The sequence below is a fragment of the Pseudophryne corroboree genome, chromosome 5, assembly GCF_028390025.1.
Source record: "Pseudophryne corroboree isolate aPseCor3 chromosome 5, aPseCor3.hap2, whole genome shotgun sequence".
NCBI classification, from domain to species: domain Eukaryota; kingdom Metazoa; phylum Chordata; class Amphibia; order Anura; family Myobatrachidae; genus Pseudophryne; species Pseudophryne corroboree.
The window spans coordinates 603,680,838-603,705,613 of NC_086448.1; the positions used below are offsets into that span (position 1 = coordinate 603,680,838).

At 45.7% G+C, this 24,776-nt stretch overlaps 1 protein-coding gene across 1 annotated transcript in view; it reads left to right on the top strand.

Annotated features, from left to right (window-relative positions):
* The window catches only part of AFG3L2 (AFG3 like matrix AAA peptidase subunit 2), a 75,667-nt gene that overhangs the window by 19,106 nt on the left and 31,785 nt on the right, over positions 1-24,776 (top strand). The window contains exons 5-8 of the mRNA XM_063923432.1: positions 7,862-8,014; positions 15,395-15,469; positions 17,591-17,715; positions 18,718-18,988. Of these exons, the coding sequence (XP_063779502.1) occupies positions 7,862-8,014; positions 15,395-15,469; positions 17,591-17,715; positions 18,718-18,988 (624 nt within the window). The remainder of the gene's footprint in view (positions 1-7,861; positions 8,015-15,394; positions 15,470-17,590; positions 17,716-18,717; positions 18,989-24,776) is intronic.

Consider the following 24,776-nt stretch of genomic DNA (forward strand, 5'->3'; position numbering starts at 1 on the left):
AAATCATTGGTCATCTCCTATACTAACTGAGGACGTCCTGTGAATAATTGAGGAACAATCAATTGCGAACATCTTCAAGGGACGTATATATACATCTATTACCCATTTTTTCCATTTTGGCGCTTATACTGAGAAAAATTGTCTTTTTCTTGTGAAAGTTTCTGTTTCTTTTTGGGGTGAGGTGACAATCCTGCTAGACACTTTTTATTGGTTAAAGCTGCCTTGCGCACATTTTAAAGAACCCAATTCTTCTGTTTGCATTGTGTTATTCTATGTTTACCTCACATTTCCGAGATATATTTCAATTGCTAATGCGGGAAGGTACGGACAATTACAGACCAGGAAATACATTCACAGCAGCACCAAATCACACAGCATGTGGAGAGTCAATCCATCTAGCCCAAATATCATGACATTTCTGTGCCCCATTTCTTGCCAGGTAGATGTATTTTTCATGGGAAATGGTATCATTTACTAGGGCTTTCCATGTTGCTACGACAGGGCCACGAGAAGCAAGCCAAGTCCTGGCAATACACACTTTTATAATAGTGCAAAGATTATAGACATATTTTCTAGAAATTCCTCATCTATAATTGATGATAATATACATGCTGTTGGAGTAAATATTTCTCTGGGAATCCCCGTAGACACAATAACATCAATACAGGCTGTCCAGAACTTTGCAATAACAGGGCAGGTCCATAATAGGTGCCAGAATGCCCTTTCTCCCGAGGTGCACTTGGGACAGTACGAATCAGCCTTACCTCCAAATCTGTATAACCTGACAGGGGTCATATAAATTCTGTGTAGCAAAAAGAATTGAATCTGTTGGAATCTCACTGAAGTAGTAGCGTAAAGTATGTTTCCTAGTGCCACTTGCCACTCCTCATCCGAAATATTACCCAGATCTGATACCCATAATGAATGAAGGTTAGGCAAGGTATTATCGTGTAATGCTGCAAGCAAATCAGAATAGAGGACAGATACTTAATGTCTTGGTCCCGTCTTATGCAGGAGAATCTTGGTTAAAGAGTCCTGCAACGTCAGACCAACCTCCTCAAACTGTTTGTTAAGAGCATGGCTAAGCTGCAAATATCTGAATAATACGAATTTGGTAGGGAAAACTCCAGCTGCAGTTGCTGAAATGATTTTAGTCCTTTGCTATTATAAAGGTGCCCAATTGTGATCACTCCCTGAGACCCCCAAACTTCCCGGACCTCCAATTCGGCCAGTTCTGAGAGTTTATGAGAGCAAAATAGTGTAATTTCCGGGTCCCAACCCTGGCTCCCAAATAACTTCTCCACCGTCCCCAGACAAACACTGCCTGTTTGATAAGCTGAGGCCACCTACGACAAACCTTTCCATTAAGCAGTAATTGTAGCGGGGTATAACCTGGTGACGTCTGCCCTACCAATAGAGACGATAACTCGTCTGCACCAGAATCATGTATCCAGTTTTGTAGATGACCCAGCTGTGCAGCTAAGTAATATAGCCTAAAATTAAGAAGTGCTAGACCCCCTGCAGATTTCGGTCTGGTCATTGTGGCTACTTTTAAACGGGGCCTCTTATTAGTCCATAACAAGGAGGAAAGAAAGCCGTCTATCAGTTTAAATATCCTGTGTGGTAAATAAATTGGTGAATGTTGAAGAATATATAAAAGCTTTGGTTGCAATATTAAGGGGTATATAACTAACAGGGTCATTAGCAATTCAGACTCCCAAGTATTTGAATGAGTTCACCCAACGTAATGGTAGAGGGATACGGGGGGGACCAAGGGGCACCCTCCCCTAAGAGGGAGAAGACCAGATTTTTCCCAATTTATCGTAAGGCCTGAATACTTGCCAAATGTATCAATGGTTGCCAGAGCCGCTGGCAATGAAACATCATATTTGTCAACAAACAGCAATATATCATCTGTATATAATGCAATTTTATCCTCCCTTGTTCCTATACGTAGTCCTTGAATAGCAGAACTAGCTCTGATCCTACACGCCAGAGGCTCAATCGCAATAGCGAACAGACCAAACCGTCTTTACTAATAAGAGCCAGGTCTATCATAGAAAATGATGAGTGCGAGGTGGAGTAGCATGAAAATTGACTTTTTGTCAAGTTACTTGCTCTCCAGGGATCTACCAGACCCATCTCCTCAATCATTACTGCGAACCCTCCCCCGCCTCCCCTGGTACCTGTAGCTACCTGAGATTTCCTATCCAATATGGGATCAAGGATATTAAAGTCACCCATCATAATCGTAGAGCTATTGGGGGAAGAAGCCATAAACTCTTCTGCCTTCTTTAGTACCTCGTAGGTGAAGGGAGGAGGGATGTATATGGCCATCAATAATACTGAGAGTGAATTCAATCTGCATCTTATAAAAACATATCTACCTCTGGGGTAGGTCTGGAACTGGTCTAAAATAAAAAGAACTATTTTGTGAATGAGGAGCGAGACCCCTCGAGATGCGGAGGTGTATGTGGAGTGGTAAGCCCATCCCACCCAGGGCTTCTTTAGGGCCAACAGCCTCCCACCTATAAGATGTCTCTTGGAGACAGACTATGGGGTATATGCAATTGCGGTCGAATTTCGGGTCATTTTCGACCCAAAAAAAAATTTGCCTATGCAATTCAGTGCTTTCCGACCAAAAAACGGACTTTCAAAATTCGACTTTTTGAAATTCGAATTTTTGCAAATTCGACTTTTCTGCAATGATATAAGTGCTGCAATTCGACCAAAGCATATTCAATTCAAGTTTGGAAATTCGACAGCAGTGCTTTTAGACAGCAAATTCGTCATTTTCAATCCGCCACACTTTGGAGGGTGAAAACAAATAAAAAAAATGTAAACATGGTTTTTTTTGTGTTTTTTTTTTTTTGGGGAATAGCAGATCTATTTATATTAGAAGGGATTAGGTACTTTTTTTTTTTTTTTTTTTGGAGGCACAAATATTATTTATAATTTTTTTAAAATATTTTTTTTTTTTTTTTTTTATTGCTGGAACGGTACAATCCGAAAAAAAAATTGCGTGGGGTCCCCCCTCCAAAGCATAACCAGCCTCGGGCTCTTCGAGCTGGTCCTGGTTCTAAAAATGCGGGGAAAAAATTGGCAGGGGATCCCCCGTATTTTTAAAACCAGCACCGGGCTCTGCGCCTGGTGCTGGTGCCAAAAATACGGGGGACAAAAAGAGTAGGGGTCCCCCGTATTTTTAACACCAGCATCGGGCTCCACTAGCTGGACAGATAATGCCACAGCCGGGGGTCACTTTTATGCCGTGCCCTGCGGCCGTGGCATTAAATATCCAACTAGTCACCCCTGGCCGGGGTACCCTGGGGGAGTGGGGACCCCTTCAATCAAGGGGTCCCCCCCCCCCCCCCAGCCACCCAAGGGCCAGGGGTGAAGCCCGAGGCTGTGTCCCCCCCCCCCCCCCCATCCAATGGACTGCGGATGGGAGGGCTGATAGCCTTTTGTGATAATTAAAAGATATTGTTTTTTCCAGTAGTACTACAAGTCCCAGCAAGCCTCCCCCGCAAGCTGGTACTTGGAGAACCACAAGTACCAGCATGCGGGAGAAAAACGGGCCCGCTGGTACCTGTAGTACTACTGGAAAAAAAATACCCAAATAAAAACAGGACACACACACCGTGAAAGTAAAACTTTATTTCTTACGTCGACACACACATACTTACCTATGTTGACACGCCGACTGCCACGGTCTCCGACGATCCGAGGTACCTGTGAAAAAATTATACTCACCTTCCAGAGGTACATCCAGGTCCAGAGATAATCCACGTACTTGGCTGGGACTTGTAGTACTAATGGAAAAAACAATATCTTTTTATTATCACAAAAGGCTATCAGCCCCCCCATCCGCAGCCCATTGGATGGGGGGGGGGACAGCCTCGGGCTTCACCCCTGGCCCTTGGGTGGCTGGGGGGGGGGGGGGGACCCCTTGATTGTAGGGGTCCCCACTCCCCCAGGGTACCCCGGCCAGGGGTGACTAGTTGGGTAGTTAATGCCACGGCCGCAGGGCACGGCATAAAAGTGACCCCCGGCTGTGGCATTATCTGTCCAGCTAGTGGAGCCCGATGCTGGTGTTAAAAATACGGGGGACCCCTACTCTTTTTGTCCCCCGTATTTTTGGCACCAGCACCAGGCGCAGAGCCCGGTGCTGGTTTTAAAAATACGGGGGATCCCTGCCCAATTTTTCCCCTGCATTTTTAGAACCAGGACCAGCTCGAAGAGCCCGAGGCTGGTTATGCTTTGGAGGGGGGACCCCACGCCATTTTTTTTTCCGGGTTTTTCCCGTTTTTTCCCGTTTTTTTTTAAATCGCGGCAAAATCCGCCAAATCGGCCGATTTTCGCCCGCGATTCTGGCGAATCCGTTTTTCATTGAATATGGTGAATTCCGGAAGCTACCTTCCGGAATTCACCTGGCGAATTTAGTCGAATTAAAAAACGGCGAAAAATTGCCGCGATTCGCCGTGAATTGCATATACCCCTATATATGCAGCATACTGCCTAATCTGGCGCATTACCATAGTACGTTTGATTTTGTCGTTCAGCCCTCTAACATTCCATGTGAGAATTTTATACAGTACTGAAGTCATTGTGTAGAGCTGTAGATATAGATTTGTAACCCAGTAAACATCTCAAAACCACAGGTAAATAAGTCAACATAAAAACTGAAGCCATACACAGTACAAAGATCACACACACAAATAATGAAACTAAAAATAAAAAAAACAATGCTTTCCCCCAACCCCCCAGCCCTCCCTGCACGTTAGACCCCAACAGTTACATACCTAATCCCGAACCCGGTACCCGAACAATTAACCTCGAAAAGAAGGAAGGCAAAGTAGAAAACCTACATTGCCCAACTCACAATAGAGACAAAAATGGCAACAAGCCTAGTGTTGCCCCCTGCCATAACCCGGCCCCCCCAGGGTCTGCAACCACACTGGAAATTTAACAACACATGACTCAGGGAACCAATGTCATATGTGGACACTAATCAGAAAAGTGATATCGTCCTAAAAAAATAAGAAAAAAGTGGGGGAGAAAAAATATGCAACAATGAAGCAGCAATTATTCACACATATACTTATCGAGCCAAACAACGGAAATCCGTATTGTTCAGTCATTGGCCAGAGCACGTCTTGCCGGAAGATGCCGGTAAAGTCATGCCGCCGCTTCCTGCGGGTTGATAAAAAAATTAGCTTTCTCAGTCAGCGACCACTCTATTTTGACTGGAAAATCATAGCATATTCAGTTCCCGAAGTCGTCTCTTAATTGGCAGAAACTGAGCCCTTTCCTTCTGGACATCAATCGCAAAATCAGGGAACACTGATATTTGGGTGCCATTCCATTTAAGCGGACCCTTGGTGCGAGCGAGTTTCAGAACTGCGTCCCATTCTTTCTAATGAAGGAATCTTGCTATGAATGTAAGAGGAGGAGCCCCAGGTGGGAGCGGCCGCATAGGGACTCTGTGTGCGCGTTCCACCGCGAAATGTGAAGAGAAATCATCCTATCCCAAAAAATTTGAAATTTTTCCAAAAATTGTTCAGGTGAATTTGCCTCCTTCTCTGGCAGACCTACAAAAGGGATGTTATTACGCCGCAGGCGCCCTTCCATATCAGTCAGCTCTTTATGCACATCCGACATCTAAAATTCAAGAGTAGTTGTGCGTCGGCTAAGTGGAGTTACTGTATCTTCGACAGAAGAAATGCGGGTTTCAACCTCCCCCGCTCTCTCCTTCACTCATTGTAGATCCTGGTGAAATACAGTCAAATCCGATTGCACTTGGGCTATTTTGTCTGCTAAATGGCTTTCGCTGGCATTAACAGCATCTCTGACCCTTTGGATAGCATACACTGTCGTCACAGGAGAGTTCGAGCTAGCACTTGCGGTTGGAGATGGAGGAGAGGAACCGTCTGGCGGCTCTCCCACCGGATTAACCTGTGCAGGCAGATTTCTAGAGATTTTTTTTTTAATTTAGCTGCAATAGCAGCATGATGATGATGATGATGATGCTTCACCATGGTTGTTAATAATCTATATAGTTACCCCTAGAGGGACCTCCAGTACTGACCAATATGTGAATGGGAAATGAACAGTCTGACTACCAAGCACACTATGTTCTCAAATGTAGAGATCCGCAATTCAATGGCACTGCAAGTGAGCCAAGTAGAAAGTGTCTTACTGAACCAGGTATAATGACAAGAGAAGAGGTCACACAAAGTTGCTTTGTAGCTCACATACATAGCAAATCTCAGCATATAAACTAGAGCGCCAAATAAATATTTCACCCACTTCTCAGGGCTCCAGTGATCAGAGGGGGGAGAGAAAAGGAAAGGGGGCCACCGTCTCCGTGTGACTGGCCAGTCTGTCCCAGAGGATATGTCAGACCACAAGCACTAAGTGACCCCATAGTCAGCTGCCAATAGATTAGTTGTGCCGTGTATACTGCAGTGACCTTGCAAAGAGCTCACCTCCGTTGTGTATAAAGGCAATGGTGGCTCTCAGCAGCAGCAACTGGAGTTTCCAGGGAGCCATGTCCCCGCGGCCTCCCCTCCCAACGCCCCTCAGCGTTCAGGCAGCAGAGACCAGGAGCAGCGGTCAGTGCAGCCCCGCCGGCACAATTAAAGGTGGGAGAAGTCCGGTAGTGGTGCCCGGCAGCGTGAGCTCACAGGGTGTTGCTTCCCCGCGAGCCTCACCCACAGCAGGTCCAGTGCCGTAAGCGGCGCGGTGGTAGTGGAGCTGCCCGCAAGCAGGAGAGCCGGGAGAGGAGTCCGGTGCCGGGGAGCCTAACAGGAGCTCTTGGCGGTAACAGGAGGTCACGGTCCACCGCCCCTGCACTTCCCCGCACTCACTGTTAACAGCAGGACCGGAAAGGGGAGAAGCGCCGCTCAGGGCTCCAAGGAGGGAGAGATGGCGTCCCACGTGGCACTGACAGCTCCTCAGACCTAGTAGGTGTCGCTGCTCCAAGCGTCCAAAGTAAAGGAGTGATACAGCCCAACAAGTGGTCCGGTGAGTGCACCCCACTTTCAGCCAACAGTGGGTCACTTTATTAACCCCAGGGGGCCCCCACAGGATATATTAGCAAATGTTTGGGCAGGAGAGCACCGCACCCTATGTGCTACTCCATGCCTACCGTAGCCACGCCCCCATGTATGATGTCTATTAGTTGACCTAATCTCTGTTAAAGTTTAATTTGGCATTCCAATAAATGTTTAAAGTCATAGAATACGTTTATGGAATGCATTTGTGAAATTACTAAAAAAATACTAGGGGATAAAACGATGAATGTGTGTCACTTTTTTATCTTTTGTTGCTAGTTTTTAATTCTTAGTATAGAATGTAAGCGTGTGAACAAGGATCTCTTACCTCCATGTCTGTCCCAGTTGTGAAGCACAATGGAATATACTGGTGCTGTGTAAATAAGTGTTAATACTCCTAGAAATATATTTTATGAACTTCAAATAGTCATTCCTTTTGTTTGATGGGTTCACATGTTTTCAATTGTTTACATATGTAATTGTTAGACTTATTAGAATTGAATGTTACACAGTTGAGTAGTATATTAAGATGGGAAAATCTTACCTAACTTTTATATACTGTATCCCCTGGTCTACTGTCCAAGCATGAGATACTGCAGGGTTTGATGTGTACTGCTCTGTATATTGACATAAGATGTGTACGTGCACATTGCTGCAAATTTCACCTGGTGCACAAATGCAATTGTGTTCAACACTGTATTGCCTCCATACAAGCTAGCAAGTAATTTTATGTGTTACATTCATTTATATAGTGTAGTCTGTATTTCTGATCTTTACATGTGTGTGAGCTCTACACCTCTGATTTGCAGGGAGAAGTTCCATGGGATGATAATCAGTTCCGATACTACTTCATAGCATGCACAGGATTTTGGGCTGCTGCCACTTACTACGTCTTCTTCAGGAAGGTTCCTGTGGAGATCACGTGGAAGGATTTTGTAAATAATTACTTATCACAAGGCATGGTAAGTAGTGAGAGCTCCTTTTTGAGTTGAGTTATGTGAGACTAGAAAGTTTATCCTGACAATGTTCAACATTCTACACACAACACATGTAAGAAAATATTGATAGGAAACATGCAGCAGAATGTAATGAAGTCCGAGATCGCCGGAGATGCGGGATGCCGGCCAATCACTTACACCTCTGGTGATCTCTGAATCCATTACATCCCGCCGATCATGTTACCCATGCTAGCAAGTCCTAAAAGGGGCACTGATTTACCAAGTGATGTTGGTGTTACATTCCCATAATTACTCATTAGCACGGATGTTGTTTTTGGAGTTTGGAAAGCACAGGAGAAGCTTGTGTACTAGAGACTCATGATATAACATGTGCAAAGAGAGTAAGATTTGGGTGGGTTATTTTGTTTCTGTGCAAAGTAAATACTGGCTGCTTTGTTTTTACACTGCAATTTAGATTTCCGTTTAAACACACCCCACCCAAATCTAACTCTCTCTGCACATGTTATACCTGCCCCACCTGCACTGCACATGGTTTTGTCCATTAGAGAACAATTTTGCTGCTGCAATTAGGTCCGAATTAGGCCCCAAATCTGGTCAATTTTCACATGCAAAAATATCAATTATGATTGTTCAGTCTGTCCACACACACTGTAATACATTTGTTATCAGTTATTTAGTGATCAAGGTATTCAAACTTGTGCAATCATATTTCTGCACAATTTATTTTTTGTTTATTCTCTTGTGCAATATACATACAAACTAGTATGTGTGCACCTTAAAGGGACACGAATGCCAATAAGAGAACATACCTGTATGAAAGATCACATTTCCACGTGCTCACTATCCAATTCCCTTCCCACCACCCTGTCACTATATGTTTGCAATTGCATCCTTACCTGCTCTGGATGAGGGTAAAAATTGACAGGTTGCAATGTAAATAGTATTCTTAGAAGTTAGAGTTCCTGTAGTAGAGAGGCTCATTGTCTGTTAAGAAAGCCTTAATCTATAAATAATACATGTTATTGAGTTTGCTGATAATGTCCTAGTATTACTACAATGTTCTATCACCCCCTGTTAATAATGTTATGATGTCATCCCACCTTTTGCTTCGATGGGTGGGCAGAGTGCATGAAGTCACGTTCTTCATCTGCCCAGGGGCTAAATGTAATAACCTTGTTCGGTGATTTAGCCAGTAAAATTAAAGCATCATGTTTTAGTAGGGGACACCTTCCTGGTTTTGCTTGTTTAAAAAATTGGCACTTTAAACATAGCAGCTAAATTGCAGAAATGTCACATCTGCCTGCAACCCGTAGGCTATTACATTTACCCCCAAGTCTGTTCTTTTATTTAGTTGAAAACACACCAGCTGCTTGAAATATACAACACTAAGTACCAAACTTTGTGACTGTATACTAAGGGATCGATTCAGTTACCTGCGGTGTTTACAGTGCAGGTAAAGCTCAGCATTTCTGGAGGCTGCGAGTAAAAATTGCGCACCCTCTGGGGCTTAACGCAGAGGGATGCGGCTTCTTATTGAATTGCGCAGCGTAATTAGCCTTGAGTAAACTATACCGTTAATTGAAGCTGCCCCTAAATGTCCAACTTCTTACAGCAACCCCCAGACAAATACAAACTGGTTAGAAATTTACTTTTTCTCTATCGTCCTAGTGGATGCTGGGGTTCCTGAAAGGACCATGGGGAATAGCGGCTCCGCAGGAGACAGGGCACAAAAAGTAAAGCTTTTCCAGATCAGGTGGTGTGCACTGGCTCCTCCCCCTATGACCCTCCTCCAGACTCCAGTTAGATTTTTGTGCCCGGCCGAGAAGGGTGCAATCTAGGTGGCTCTCCTAAAGAGCTGCTTAGAAAAAGTTTAGCTTAGGTTTTTTATTTTACAGTGAGTCCTGCTGGCAACAGGATCACTGCAACGAGGGACTGAGGGGAGAAGAAGTGAACTCACCTGCGTGCAGGATGGATTGGCTTCTTGGCTACTGGACATCAGCTCCAGAGGGACGATCACAGGTACAGCCTGGATGGTCACCGGAGCCGCGCCGCCGGCCCCCTTGCAGATGCTGAAGTCAGAAGAGGTCCAGAATCGGCGGCTGAAGACTCCTGCAGTCTTCTAAAGGTAGCGCACAGCACTGCAGCTGTGCGCCATTTTCCTCTCAGCACACTTCACACGCAGTCACTGAGGGTGCAGGGCGCTGGGGGGGGGCGCCCTGGGAGGCAAATGTAACCTATATAAAGGCTAAAAATACCTCACATATAGCCCCCAGAGGCTATATGGAGATATTTAACCCCTGCCTGGATTCACTAAATAGCGGGAGACGAGCCCGCCGGAAAAGGGGCGGGGCCTATCTCCTCAGCACACGGCGCCATTTCCTCTCACAGCTCCGCTGGTCAGGACGGCTCCCAGGTCTCTCCCCTGCACTGCACTACAGAAACAGGGTAAAACAGAGAGGGGGGGCAAATTTATGGCGTTATTTTGATATATATAAAGCAGCTATAAGGGAGCACTTATTATAAGGCTATCCCTGTTATATATAGCGCTTTTGGTGTGTGCTGGCAAACTCTCCCTCTGTCTCCCCAAAGGGCTAGTGGGTCCTGTCTTCGTTAGGAGCATTCCCTGTGTGTCTGCTGTGTGTCGGTACGTGTGTGTCGACATGTATGAGGACGATATTGGTGTGGAGGCGGAGCAATTGCCAAATATGAGGATGTCACCCCCTAAGGAGTCGACACCAGAATGGATGCCTTTATTTATGGAACTACGGGATAGTGTCAACACGCTAAAGCAGTCGTTTGACGACATGAGACGGCCGGACAATCAATTAGTGCCTGTCCAGGCGACTCAAACACCGTCAGGGGCTGTGAAACGCCCTTTGCCTCAGTCGGTCGACACAGACCCAGACACAGGCACTGACTCCAGTGGTGACGGTGACGAATCAACCGTATTTTCCAGTAGGGCCACACGTTATATGATTTTGGCAATGAAGGAGGCGTTACATTTAGCTGATACTACAGGTACCACTAAACAGGGTATTATGTGGGGTGTGAAAAAACTACCTATAGTTTTTCCTGAATCAGAAGAATTAAATGACGTGTGTAATGAAGCGTGGGTTGCCCCTGATAAAAAGCTGATAATTTCAAAGAAATTATTGGCATTATACCCTTTCCCGCCAGAGGTTAGGGAGCGCTGGGAAACACCTCCTAGGGTGGACAAGGCGCTAACACGCTTATCTAAACAAGTGGCGTTACCCTCTCCTGAGACGGCCGCACTTAAAGATCCATCAGATAGGAGGATGGAAAATATCCAAAAAAGTATATACACACATGCAGGTGTTATACTACGACCAGCTATAGCGACTGCCTGGATGTGCAGTGCTGGGGTAGTTTGGTCAGAGTCCCTGATTGAAAATATTGATACCCTGGACAGGGAAAATATTTTACTGTCATTAGAACAAATAAAGGATGCATTTCTTTATATGCGTGATGCACAGAGGGATATCTGCACACTGGCATCACGGGTAAGTGCTATGTCCATTTCGGCCAGAAGAGCTTTATGGACGCGACAGTGGACAGGCGATGCGGATTCAAAACGACATATGGAAGTTTTGCCGTATAAAGGGGAGGAGTTATTTGGAGTCGGTCTATCAGATTTGGTGGCCACGGCTACAGCCGGGAAATCCACCTTTCTACCTCAAGTCACTCCCCAACAGAAAAGGCACCGACTTTTCAACCGCAGCCCTTTCGTTCCTTTAAAAATAAGAGAGCAAAGGGCTATTCATATCTGCCACGAGGCAGAGGTCGAGGGAAGAGACAGCAACAGGCAGCTCCTTCCCAGGAACAGAAGCCTTCCCCGGTTTCTACAAAAGCCTCAGCATGACGCTGGGGCTTCTCAAGCGGACTCGGGGACGGTGGGTGGTCGTCTCAAAAATTACAGCGCGCAGTGGGCTCACTCGCAGGTAGATCCCTGGATCCTGCAGATAATATCTCAGGGGTACAGGTTGGAATTAGAGACAGATCCACCTCGCCGTTTCCTGAAGTCTGCTTTACCAACGTCCCCCTCCGAAAGGGAGACGGTTTTGGAAGCCATTCACAAGCTGTACTCTCAGCAGGTGATAGTCAAGGTACCTCTTCTGCAACAAGGGAAGGGGTATTATTCCACTCTTTTTGTGGTACCGAAGCCGGATGGCTCGGTAAGGCCTATTCTAAATCTGAAGTCCTTGAACCTGTACATAAAGAAGTTCAAGTTCAAGATGGAGTCACTCAGAGCAGTGATAGCGAACCTGGAAGAGGGGGACTTTATGGTATCCTTGGACATCAAGGATGCGTATCTCCACGTTCCAATTTACCCCTCACACCAGGGGTACCTCAGGTTCGTTGTACAAAACTGTCACTATCAGTTTCAGACGCTGCCGTTCGGATTGTCCACGGCACCTCGGGTCTTTACAAAGGTAATGGCCGAGATGATGATTCTTCTTCGAAGAAAAGGCATATTAATTATCCCATACTTGGACGATCTCCTAATAAGGGCAAGGTCCAGAGAACAGCTAGAGAAGGGATTAGCACTGTCTCAAGAAGTGCTAAAACAGCACGGGTGGATTCTGAATATTCCAAAATCCCAGTTAATGCCGACAACTCGTCTGCTGTTCCTAGGGATGATTCTGGACACGGTTCAGAAAAAGGTTTTTCCCCCGGAGGAAAAAGCCAAGGAGTTATCCGAGCTTGTCAGGAACCTCCTAAAACCAGGAAAGGTGTCTGTACATCAATGCACAAGAGTCCTGGGAAAAATGGTGGCTTCTTACGAAGCAATTCCATTCGGCAGATTCCACGCAAGAATTTTCCAAAGGGATCTGTTGGACAAATGGTCAGGGTCGCATCTTCAGATGCACCTGCGGATAACCCTGTCTCCAAGGACAAGGGTGTCTCTTCTGTGGTGGTTGCAGAGTGCTCATCTATTGGAGGGCCGCAGATTCGGCATACAGGATTGGATCCTGGTGACCACGGACGCCAGCCTGAGAGGCTGGGGAGCAGTCACACAAGGAAGAAACTTCCAGGGAGTATGGACGAGCCTGGAAACGTCTCTTCACATAAACATTCTGGAACTAAGAGCAATCTACAATGCTCTAAGCCAGGCAGAACCTCTGCTTCAGGGAAAACCGGTGTTGATCCAGTCGGACAACATCACGGCAGTCGCCCATGTGAACAGACAGGGCGGCACAAGAAGCAGGAGTGCAATGGCAGAAGCTGCAAGGATTCTTCGCTGGGCAGAGAATCATGTGATAGCACTGTCAGCAGTGTTCATCCCGGGAGTGGACAACTGGGAAGCAGACTTCATCAGCAGACATGATCTTCACCCGGGAGAGTGGGGACTTCATCCAGAAGTCTTCCACTTGCTGGTAACCCGTTGGGAAAGACCAATGGTGGACATGATGGCGTCTCGCCTCAACAAAAAACTGGACAGGTATTGCACCAGGTCAAGAGATCCGCAGGCAATAGCTGTGGACGCGCTGGTAACGCCTTGGGTGTACCAGTCGGTGTATGTGTTTCCTCCTCTGCCTCTCATACCAAAAGTATTGAGAATTATACGGCAAAGAGGCGTAAGGACGATACTAGTGGTTCCGGATTGGCCAAGAAGGACTTGGTACCCGGAACTTCAAGAGATGATCACGGAAGATCCGTGGCCTCTACCTCTAAGGAGGGACTTGCTTCAGCAGGGTCCCTGTCTGTTTCAAGACTTACCGCGGCTGCGTTTGACGGCATGGCGGTTGAACGCCGGATCCTAAAGGAAAAAGGCATGCCGGAAGAAGTCATTCCTACTTTGATTAAAGCAAGGAAGGAAGTAACCGTGCAACATTATCACCGAATTTGGCGAAAATATGTTGCGTGGTGCGAAGATCGGAGTGCTCCGACGGAGGAATTTCAACTGGGTCGATTCCTACATTTCCTGCAATCAGGATTGTCTATGGGTCTCAAATTGGGATCTATTAAGGTTCAAATTTCGGCCCTGTCGATTTTCTTTCAAAAAGAATTGGCTTCAGTCCCTGAAGTCCAGACCTTGTTAAGGGAGTGCTACATATACAGCCTCCTGTGGTGCCTCCAGTGGCACCGTGGGATCTCAATGTGGTTTTGGACTTTCTAAAATCTCATTGGTTTGAACCACTAAAGAAGGTGGATTTGAAATATCTCACATGGAAAGTGACCATGCTTCTAGCCCTGGCTTCGGCCAGGAGAGTGTCAGAACTGGCAGCTTTATCTTACAAAAGCCCATATCTGATTTTCCATTCGGACAGGGCAGAACTGCGGACTCGTCCGCATTTTCTCCCTAAGGTGGTGTCAGCATTTCATCTGAACCAGCCTATTGTAGTGCCTGCGGCTACAAGTGACTTGGAGGACTCCAAGTTACTGGACGTTGTCAGAGCATTAAAAATATATATTGCAAGGACAGCTGGAGTCAGAAAATCTGACTCGTTGTTTATATTGTATGCACCCAACAAGATGGGTGCTCCTGCGTCTAAGCAGACGATTGCTCGTTGGATCTGTAGCACAATCCAACTTGCACATTCTGTGGCAGGCCTGCCACAGCCGAAATCTGTAAAGGCCCACTCCACAAGGAAGGTGGGCTCATCTTGGGCGGCTGCCCGAGGGGTCTCGGCATTACAACTTTGCCGAGCAGCTACGTGGTCAGGGGAGAACACGTTTGTAAAATTTTACAAATTTGATACTCTGGCTAAGGAGGACCTGGAGTTCTCTCATTCGGTGCTGCAGAGTCATCCGCACTCTCCCGCCCGTTTGGGAGCTTTGGTATAATCCCCATGGTCCTTTCAGGAACCCCAGCATCCACTAGGACGATAGAGAAAATAAGATTTTACTTACCGATAAATCTATTTCTCGGAGTCCGTAGTGGATGCTGGGCGCCCATCCCAAGTGCGGATTATCTGCAATAATTGTACATAGTTATTGTTAACTAATTCGGGTTATTGTTGAAGGAAGCCATCTTTCAGAGGCTCCGCTGTTATCATACTGTTAACTGGGTTTAGATCACAAGTTGTACGGTGTGATTGGTGTGGCTGGTATGAGTCTTACCCGGGATTCAAAATCCTCCCTTATTGTGTACGCTCGTCCGGGCACAGTACCTAACTGGAGTCTGGAGGAGGGTCATAGGGGGAGGAGCCAGTGCACACCACCTGATCTGGAAAAGCTTTACTTTTTGTGCCCTGTCTCCTGCGGAGCCGCTATTCCCCATGGTCCTTTCAGGAACCCCAGCATCCACTACGGACTCCGAGAAATAGATTTATCGGTAAGTAAAATCTTTATTTTTTTTTTTTTCAATCCGGCAGAAGAACTTTCCCATGACTTAATGTAAATGCTTCTTATCATACATAGGTGGACCGCCTTCAGGTAGTAAATAAGCGCTTTGTAAGAGTTGTCCTTAATCCTGGAATGTCAAGTATGGAAGGGGTAAGACTTTTTTTTTTTTTTTCTCCTTTTGTAAATATTAGTCTAAAAATTAGCTCTGTTTAGACCTCTTTTACATTTTAAAGCCTGCTATTCAAGTGTTATAATTTCTGCCACATTTTGCATTTGGCATGACCAGTGTTACTACAAATGACAAATGTAGATGATAAGCAGGTTGTTCCACTTTCCCACAAATAATTTTATGCAGTTTACCAATTCCCTAGTATAAATCATTCCAGCAAATGATTCTCTAGCTGATTTTTTTTCCTGTTATACTTTTGTAACACATTACTAAAACTTGCTAAGTTTAAAGGCATTTTGCAGATTAGTTATTGTTTATTAAACCTATTTCATGCCAAGGCTTTTTTCACCTCTCTGCTGAGCTTACTGTGGCACTTTTTTGGCTGCAGAGTACTTATAAGAAACTTATTAATGAAGTTCCCACATACATTTTACCTTTGGCTTTTTTCCTGAAGACTTTGCATAATACCATTATTTTCTTATACCTTTTTTTTTAAAGTGAAATAAAAGAAGATGTGTTTCATTATCCAATCACCGCAAGGATACTTGCGGTTCTTACTTCAGCATTAATCCCTCTTTCCAAAAAAGCACAATTCTGTTCATAATAAAATCTGCCTTGAAAATGATAATGCATTTGTATACGGTTATCAGGGCCGTTTCTTGGGGCAGGCGAGCAGTGCAACTACACTGGGCGCCTGCCGCGGCACTAACTGGGGCTCCCAGCTTCCCCCTCCTTTTTCTCCCCAAGTAACACGCTCGGGGGGCGGATTTTCACGGAATGACGCGGTTGCGTCGTTACGTCGCGACGCAACCCCGTCACTCTGCAAAACTCCCCCCCCCCCCCCCCCCCCCCCCCCAGCTGAGTACAGAGGGGGATCCAAGTTAGGAAGAGGGAAAGGCCGGCGCGAGGAGCGACTGGTGAGGCGGGCCGAAGAGCGGTAATCGCCTCTGTAGGTATTCTCATTCTCTCTCTCTCTCTCTCTCTCTCTCTCTCTCTCTCTCTCTCTCTCTCTCTCTCTCTCTCTCTCTCTCTCTCTGTGTGTAAAATGGGGACACCTGCCGTAATGTGTGAAATGGGGACTCTTGCCTGCTGTGGTATGGGGATTTAATGTATCAAGGGCATTGCGGTGTGTGGCATAATATGGTGCAGGGGGCATTACTGTGTGGGGCTTAATATGGTAGAATTTTTTTTCCTGTGGTGGTCATGATCTGTTGGAGCAGGGTCAAAAACTGTATTGTGAGGTAGTCTTTTCAGACGAGGCCATGCCCATTTAAATGAGACCACACCCATTTAGATGAGGCCACGCCCCCTTGCCGTGTGCGCGCAAGTTTTTTTTTTTTAATCTAGGTGTGGGGGGGGGGGGGGGGGGCACATTTTTTAATCTCGCACTGGGAGCCAAATTGGCTAGAAACAGCCCTGACGGTTATGCGGGGTGTTGTGCTTTCATCTCTAGCGCTGAGGATATGTGAGGTTCATCTATAGCACTTCTGAGGCATATGTTAAGAACAAGTCCCATTTATCCTTAAAAGCGATAGGTAAAACATTAAAAAAAACACATTGTTATGAAGCTTTGGGACTCTCCCCCTGCCCCACACCCTCCCTTATCAAACGCCACTTCTGTTACCTCTTCTGAAAATGCTATTTAAAACAAAGGCATTTGTCTTATCTTTCCAATCCAGTGCAACCCATCAAGTGCAATATGGGTTTGCTAAAAGAATTTAAATCATGATTGGGAGATATACATGAATAACCTCTCATTTTGAAAGCTATATAATATCAGTCCTATTAGACTTCAGTTTTTCATACAGTTTCTACTACAATATGTGCTTTTTATGTTTTCACTTTAATAGACCATCTTCACATTTTGTTTATGCAAATTTCAAAGAAAAATCATACAAATGTTTGTAATCTTTTCCTGCTCGGTTAGTCAAGAGAGCTTTCCATCAATGAACTTTGAATATTAACTTTGTCTATAGGCAGCATTTAACAAAATGATGGTTGTGGGATCTTGTAAATCTAGCCAGGTCCAGTTGTTGGGCTTACTGTCACCTGAGCTGTTTCGTTTGTGATATGTTGTGCATTTTCTTTGTTTTTACATATAGAAATATGTCTGGTTTAATATTGGCAGCGTGGATACCTTTGAACGGAATTTGGAAACTGCGCAGCAGGAGTTTGGCATAGAGCCGGAGAACAGAGTACCTGTGGTGTATACAGTTGAGGGTGATGGGTAAGATTAATATCCCTCTCATTTACATTTATAGAATCAATTATTAGGAATTCTTGAGACCAAACGTTTTCCACGGAAGAGGTTTTTCCTGTACCTCAACAAAATTGTTCTTCATTAACTTGTTCAGCAAGTCTCCTCATAGTAACTATAGAAAGAAACAACTTTTCTGTATTTCAGAAATCTGTTTCACACCGATTTTGTTTTGTCTTCTGATCTGATGTGTACAGTTTCTATACAGTTAGCGCAGAGGGGGTATGAGTTGATCAAGAGCACCGCATAGCACATACAAATGGACAAGTATTTCTATCCATCAAAATGTACAAATGTCTTTATACACTGCAGCCAAAAAGCCCCTTTCTGCACGCCAGGTCCCAGACTACTCTGCCGCGCCAAACGTCTTTTTTTTTTTTTTTTTTTTTTTTTTTTCAAACTGTGCATTTTTACTTGCACAAATAAAATAACTGGAAGCGGCAAAACTACTTTACTCAGTTGCACTGATAAATTTGATGTGCTAACTTTGTACATCTGTGCGTGAATGAGTCTGAATTGCAATGATACAGCAGCCACAGCTTTTTCTCACCCTATGTTCCGTTCATCTGCAACTTTGTACATGTTTAAAACTACTTCTTGTGCGGTTAAAGTCACAGCCCAGTGTCTGTAGTAGACTCTGATGTTTTGTTGCATATGCGATACAAAAAGGACGCTACGCTATACCTCTGGGATCGGCTCAGTTCCACCTTAGTGTGTGTACATTTTACAGTTTACAATTTCTACTGCAATCAGCTCAGTGTTCATTGGGAAAACATGTTTTAAATTGCTGTCCTTACTGGTCATCTTAGAATTGTATAACCTTTATGCAAGGACGAAGCCAGAGACATTGTGTATTTTTTTTGACCACCATAGAAAGTACACTGGAGGTGGGACACTTCATCTTTCTAAGCCTAATGTATATAGCCTTGCGCTCTTGTTGTCCCTATATCTTATTTTATTCATCTTGTCTAGCTCCTTTTTTCTGAACATCCTCCCAACTTTCCTCATCCTGGGCTTCCTCATATACACTCTGAGAAGAGGCCAGGCTGGAGGAAGAACAGGCCGTGGGATGGGTGGTCTCTTTAGTGTGGGAGAGACAACTGCCAAAGTTCTGAAGGATGAAATTGATGTCAAGTTCAAGGATGTGGCAGGGTGTGAGGAGGCAAAACTGGAGATTATGGAGTTTGTCAATTTCCTCAAGAATCCAAAGCAATACCAAGATTTGGGTGCAAAAATACCAAGGGTAAGGTTGCAATATATGCTGGGTATGTGGTGCTTCTTGGAAATCTTGCTTTTTTTGCATGTTGTTGATCTATGGATTTTTGACTGGTTGTATTTATGCATGTTACTCTTGAAAACAAATATCCCTCTCTATCCCAAATCTCACTTAGTTTGAACATATATAAAACACGGGAAGACATAGCTTATATTGCAGTCATAGGGGTATATGCAATTGCGGTCGAATTCCCGAAATTGTCGAATTTCGGGTCATTTTCGACCAAAAAAAAAATTCGCCTATGCAATTCAGTGCTTTCCGACCAAAAAACGGACTTTCAAAATTCGACTTTTTGAAATTCGAATTTTTGCAAATTCGACTTTTCTGCAATGATATAAGTGCTGCAATTCGACCAAAGCATATTCAATTCAAGTTTGGAAATTCGACAGCAGTGCTTTTAGACAGCAAATTCGTCATTTTCAATCCGCCACACTTTGGAGGGTGAAAACAAATAAAAAAAATTTAAACATGTTTTTTTTTGTGTTTTTTTTTTTGGGGGAATAGCAGATCTATTTATATTAGAAGGGATTAGGTACTTTTTTTTTTTTTTTTTTTTTTGGAGGCACAAATATTATTTATATATTTTTTTAAATATTATATTTTTTTATTTTTTTATTTTTATTGCTGGAACGGTAAAATCCTAAAAAAAAATGGCGTGGGGTCCCCCCTCCAAAGCATAACCAGCCTCGGGCTCTTCGAGCTGGTCCTGGTTCTAAAAATGCGGGGGGAAAATTGACAGGGGATCCCCCGTATTTTTAAAACCAGCACCGGGCTCTGCGCCTGGTGCTGGTGCCAAAAATACGGGGGACAAAAAGCGTAGGGGTCCCCCGTATTTTTAACACCAGCATCGGGCTCCACTAGCTGGACAGATAATGCCACAGCCGGGGGTCACTTTTATGCCGTGCCCTGCGGCCGTGGCATTAAATATCCAACTAGTCACCCCTGGCCGGGGTACCCTGGGGGAGTGGGGACCCCTTCAATCAAGGGGTCCCCCCCCCCCCCCCAGCCACCCAAGGGCCAGGGGTGAAGCCTGAGGCTGTCCCCCCCCCATCCAATGGGCTGCGGATGGGGGGGCTGATAGCCTTTTGTGATCATGAAAAGAATATTGTTTTTTCCAGCAGTACTACAAGTCCCAGCAAGCCTCCCCCGCAAGCTGGTACTTGGAGAACCACAAGTACCAGCATGCGGGAGAAAAGCGGGCCCGCTGGTACCTGTAGTACTACTGGGAAAAAAATACCCAAATAAAAACAGGACACACACACCGTCGACAGTAAAACTTTTTCTCTATCGTCCTAAGTGGATGCTGGGGTTCCTGAAAGGACCATGGGGAATAGCGGCTCCGCAGGAGACAGGGCACAAAAAAGTAAAGCTTTTACCAGATCAGGTGGTGTGCACTGGCTCCTCCCCCTATGACCCTCCTCCAGACTCCAGTTAGATTTTGTGCCCGAACGAGAAGGGTGCAATCTAGGTGGCTCTCCTAAAGAGCTGCTTAGAGAAAGTTTAGCTTAGGTTTTTTACTTTACAGTGAGTCCTGCTGGCAACAGGATCACTGCAACGAGGGACTTAGGGGAGAAGTAGTGAACTCACCTGCGTGCAGAGTGGATTTGCTGCTTGGCTACTGGACACTAGCTCCAGAGGGACGATCACAGGTACAGCCTGGATGGTCACCGGAGCCGCGCCGCCGGCCCCCTTGCAGACGCTGAAGAGAGAAGAGGTCCAAAATCGGCGGCTGAAGACTCCTGAGTCTTCATAAAGGTAGCGCACAGCACTGCAGCTGTGCGCCATTTTCCTCTCAGCACACTTCACACAACAGTCACTGAGGGTGCAGAGCGCTGGGGGGGGCGCTCTGAGAGGCAAATAAAAACCTTATTAGAGGCAAAAAATACCTCACATATAGCCCACAGAGGCTATATGGAGATATTTAACCCCTGCCTAACTTCAAAAATAGCGGGAGACGAGGCCGCCGAAAAAGGGGCGGGGCCTATCTCCTCAGCACACAGCGCCATTTTCTCTCACAGAAAAGCTGGAGAGAAGGCTCCCAGGCTCTCCCCTGCACTGCACTACAGAAACAGGGTTAAAACAGAGAGGGGGGGCACTGATTTTGGCGATATTGTATATATATAAAAGATGCTATAAGGGAGAAACACTTATATAAGGTTGTCCCTATATAATTATAGCGTTTTTGGTGTGTGCTGGCAGACTCTCCCTCTGTCTCCCCAAAGGGCTAGTGGGTCCTGTCCTCTGTCAGAGCATTCCCGGTGTGTGTGCTGTGTGTCGGTACGTGTGTGTCGACATGTATGAGGACGATGTTGGTGAGGAGGCGGAGAAATTGCCTGTAATGGTGATGTCACTCTCTAGGGAGTCGACACCGGAATGGATGGCTTATTTAGAGAATTACGTGAGAATGTCAACACGCTGCAAGGTCGGTTGACGACATGAGACGGCCGACAATCTATTAGGACCGGTCCAGGCGTCTCAGAAACACCGTCAGGGGTTTTAAAAACGCCCATTTACCTCAGTCGGTCGACACAGACACAGACACGGACACTGAATACAGTGTCGACGGTGAATAAACAAACGTATTTCTCATTAGGGCCACACGTTAAGGGCAATGAAGGAGGTGTTACGTGTTTCTGATACTACAAGTACCACAAGAAAGGGTATTATGTGGGAGTGGAAAAAACTACCTGTAGTTTTTCCTGAATCAGATAAAATAAAATGAAGTGTGTGATGATGCGTAGGGTTACCCCGATAGCAAATATTGGCGTTATACCCTTTCCCGCCAGAAATTAGGGTACGTTGGGAAACACCCCTTAGGGTGATAAGGCGCTCACACGCTTATCAAGTGGCGTTACCGTCTCCAGATACGGCCGCCCTCAAGGAGCCAGCTGATAGGAAGCTGGAAAAATATCCTAAAAAGTATATACACACATACGGTGGTTATACTGCGACCAGCGATCGCCATCAGCCTGGAGATGCAGTGCTGGGTTGGCTTGGTCGGATTCCCTGACTGAAAATATTTTATTCATGTAGAGCATTTAATAGGATGCATTCTATATATATGTATGTGAGATGCACAGAGGGATATTTGCTCTCTGGCATCAAGATAAGTGCGTTGTCCATATCTCCCAGAAGATGTCAGGGACACGACAGTGGTCAGGTGATACAGATCCCATACGGCAGATGGAAGTATTGCTGTATAAAGGGAAGGAGTTATTTGGGGGTCGGTCCATCGGACCTGGGGACCACAGCAACAGCTGGGAAATCCAACCTTTTTTACCCCAAGTTACATCTCAGCTAAAAAAGACACCGTCTTTTCAGCCTCAATCTTTCCTTTCCCATGAGGGCATGCAGGCAAAAGGCCAGTCATATCTGCCCAGACATAGAGGTAAGGGAAGTAGACTGCAGCAGGCAGCCCCTTCCCAGGAAAAGAAGCCCTCCACCGCGTCTGCCAAGTCCTCAGCATGACGCTGGGGCCGTGCAAGCGGACTCAAGGTGGGGGGGTAGTCTCAAGAGTCTCAGGGCGCAGTGGGATCACTCGCAAGTTGACCCCTAGATCGTACGAGTATTATCCCAGGGGTAAAGATTGGAGAGTCGAGACATCTTCTCCTCGCAGGTTCCTGAAGTCTGCTTTACCAACGGCTCCCTCCGACAGGGAGGCAGCATTGGAAACAATTCACAAGCTGTATATCCAGCAGGTGATAATCAAAGTACCCCTCCTACGACAAGGAAAAGGGTATTATTTTTCCACACTATATTGTGGTACTGAAGCCAGACGGCTTGGTGACACATAGTCTAAATCTAAAATGTTTTGAACACTTACATAAAAGGTTCAAATCGAGATAAAGTCACTCAGAGCAGTGATAGCGAACCGGAAAAAAGGGGACTATATGGTGTCCCTGGACATCAAGGATTACCTCCATGTCCAAATTTTGTCCTTCTCATCAAGGGTACCTCTGGTTCGTGGTACAGAACTGTCAATATCAGTTTCAGACGATGCCGTTTGAATTATCCACGGCACCCCGGGCCTTTTTACCAAGGTAATGGCCGAAAAGATGTTTCTTCAAAGAAAAAAGGCATCTAAATTATCCCTTACTTGCACGACCTAAAAAGGGCAAGTTCCAGAGAACAGTTGGAGGTCGGAAGAGCACTATCTAAAGTAGTTCTTCGACGGCACGACTGGATTCTAAATATTCCAAGAATCGCAGCTGTTTTCCGACGATACGTCTGCTGTTCCTAGGGATGATTCTGGACACGGTTCAGAAAAAGGTTTTTCTTCCCGAGGAAAAAGCCAAGGAGTTATCCGACCTGTCAGGAACCTCCTAAAACCAGGATAGGTGTCTGTACATCATTGCACAAGAGTCCTGGGAAAAATGGTGGCTTTTTACGAAGCAATTCCATTCGGCAGATTCCATGCAAGAATTTTCCAAAGGGATCTGTTGGACAAATGGTCAGGGTCGCATCCTCAGATGCACCTGCGAATAACCCTGTCGCCAAGGACAAGGGTATATCTTCTGTGGTGGTTGCAAAAGGCTCATCTATTGGAGGGCCGCAGATTCGGCATACAGGATTTGATCCTGGTGACCACGGACGCCAGCCTGAGAGGTTGGGGAGCAGTCACACAAGGAAGAAACTTCCAGGGGGTATGGACGAACCTGGAAAAGTCTCTTCACATAAACATTCTGGTACTAAGAGCAATCTAAAATGCTCTAAGCCAGGCGGAACCACTCCTGCAAGGAAAACCGGTGTTGATTCAGTCGGACAACATCACGGCGGTCGCCCATGTAAACAGACAGGGCGGCACAAGAAGCAGGAGTGCAATGGCAGAAGCTGCCAAGATTCTTCGCTGGGCGGAGAATCACGTAATAGCACTGTCAGCAGTGTTCTTCCCGGGCGTGTACAACTGGGAAGCAGATTTCCTCAGCAGACACGATATTCACCCGGGAGAGGGGGGTTTTCATCCAGAAGTCTTCCACATGCTAATAAACTGTTGGGAAAGACCAATGGTAGACATGATGGCGTCTCGCCTCAACAAGAAACTGGACAAGTATTGCGCCAGGTCAAGAGATCCACAGGCAATAGCTGTGGACGCACTGGTAACACCTTGGGTGTACAAATCAGTATATGTGTTTCCTCCTCTGCCTCTCATACCAAAGGTATTGAAGATTATACGGTGAGGAGGAGTAAGAACAATACTAGTGGCTCCGGATTGGCCAAGAAGGACTTGGTACCCGGAACTTCAAGAGTTGGTCACGGACGACCCGTGCCCTCTACTTCTGAGAAGGGACCTGCTACAACAGGGTCCCTGTCTCTTTCAAGACTTACCGCGGCTGCGTTTGACGGCATGGCGGTTGAACGCCAGATCCTAAAAGGGAAAGGCATTCCAGAAGAAGTCATTCCTACCTTGATTAAGGCAAGGAAGGAAGTCACCGCGAAACATTATCACCGCATTTGGCGAAAATATGTCGCGTGGTGCGAGGATCGGAGTGTTCCGACGGAGGAATTTCAACTGGGTCGTTTCCTACATTTCCTACAATCAGGATTGTCTATGGGTCTCAAATTGAGATCTATTAAGGTTCAAATTTCGGCCCTGTCAATATTCTTCCAAAAAGAATTGGCCTCAGTTCCTGAGGTACAGACTTTTGTTAAAGGAGTACTGCATATACAGCCTCCTGTGGTGCCTCCGGTGGCACCGTGGGATCTAAATGTAGTTTTAGATTTCCTCAAATCCCATTGGTTTGAACCATTGAAAAAG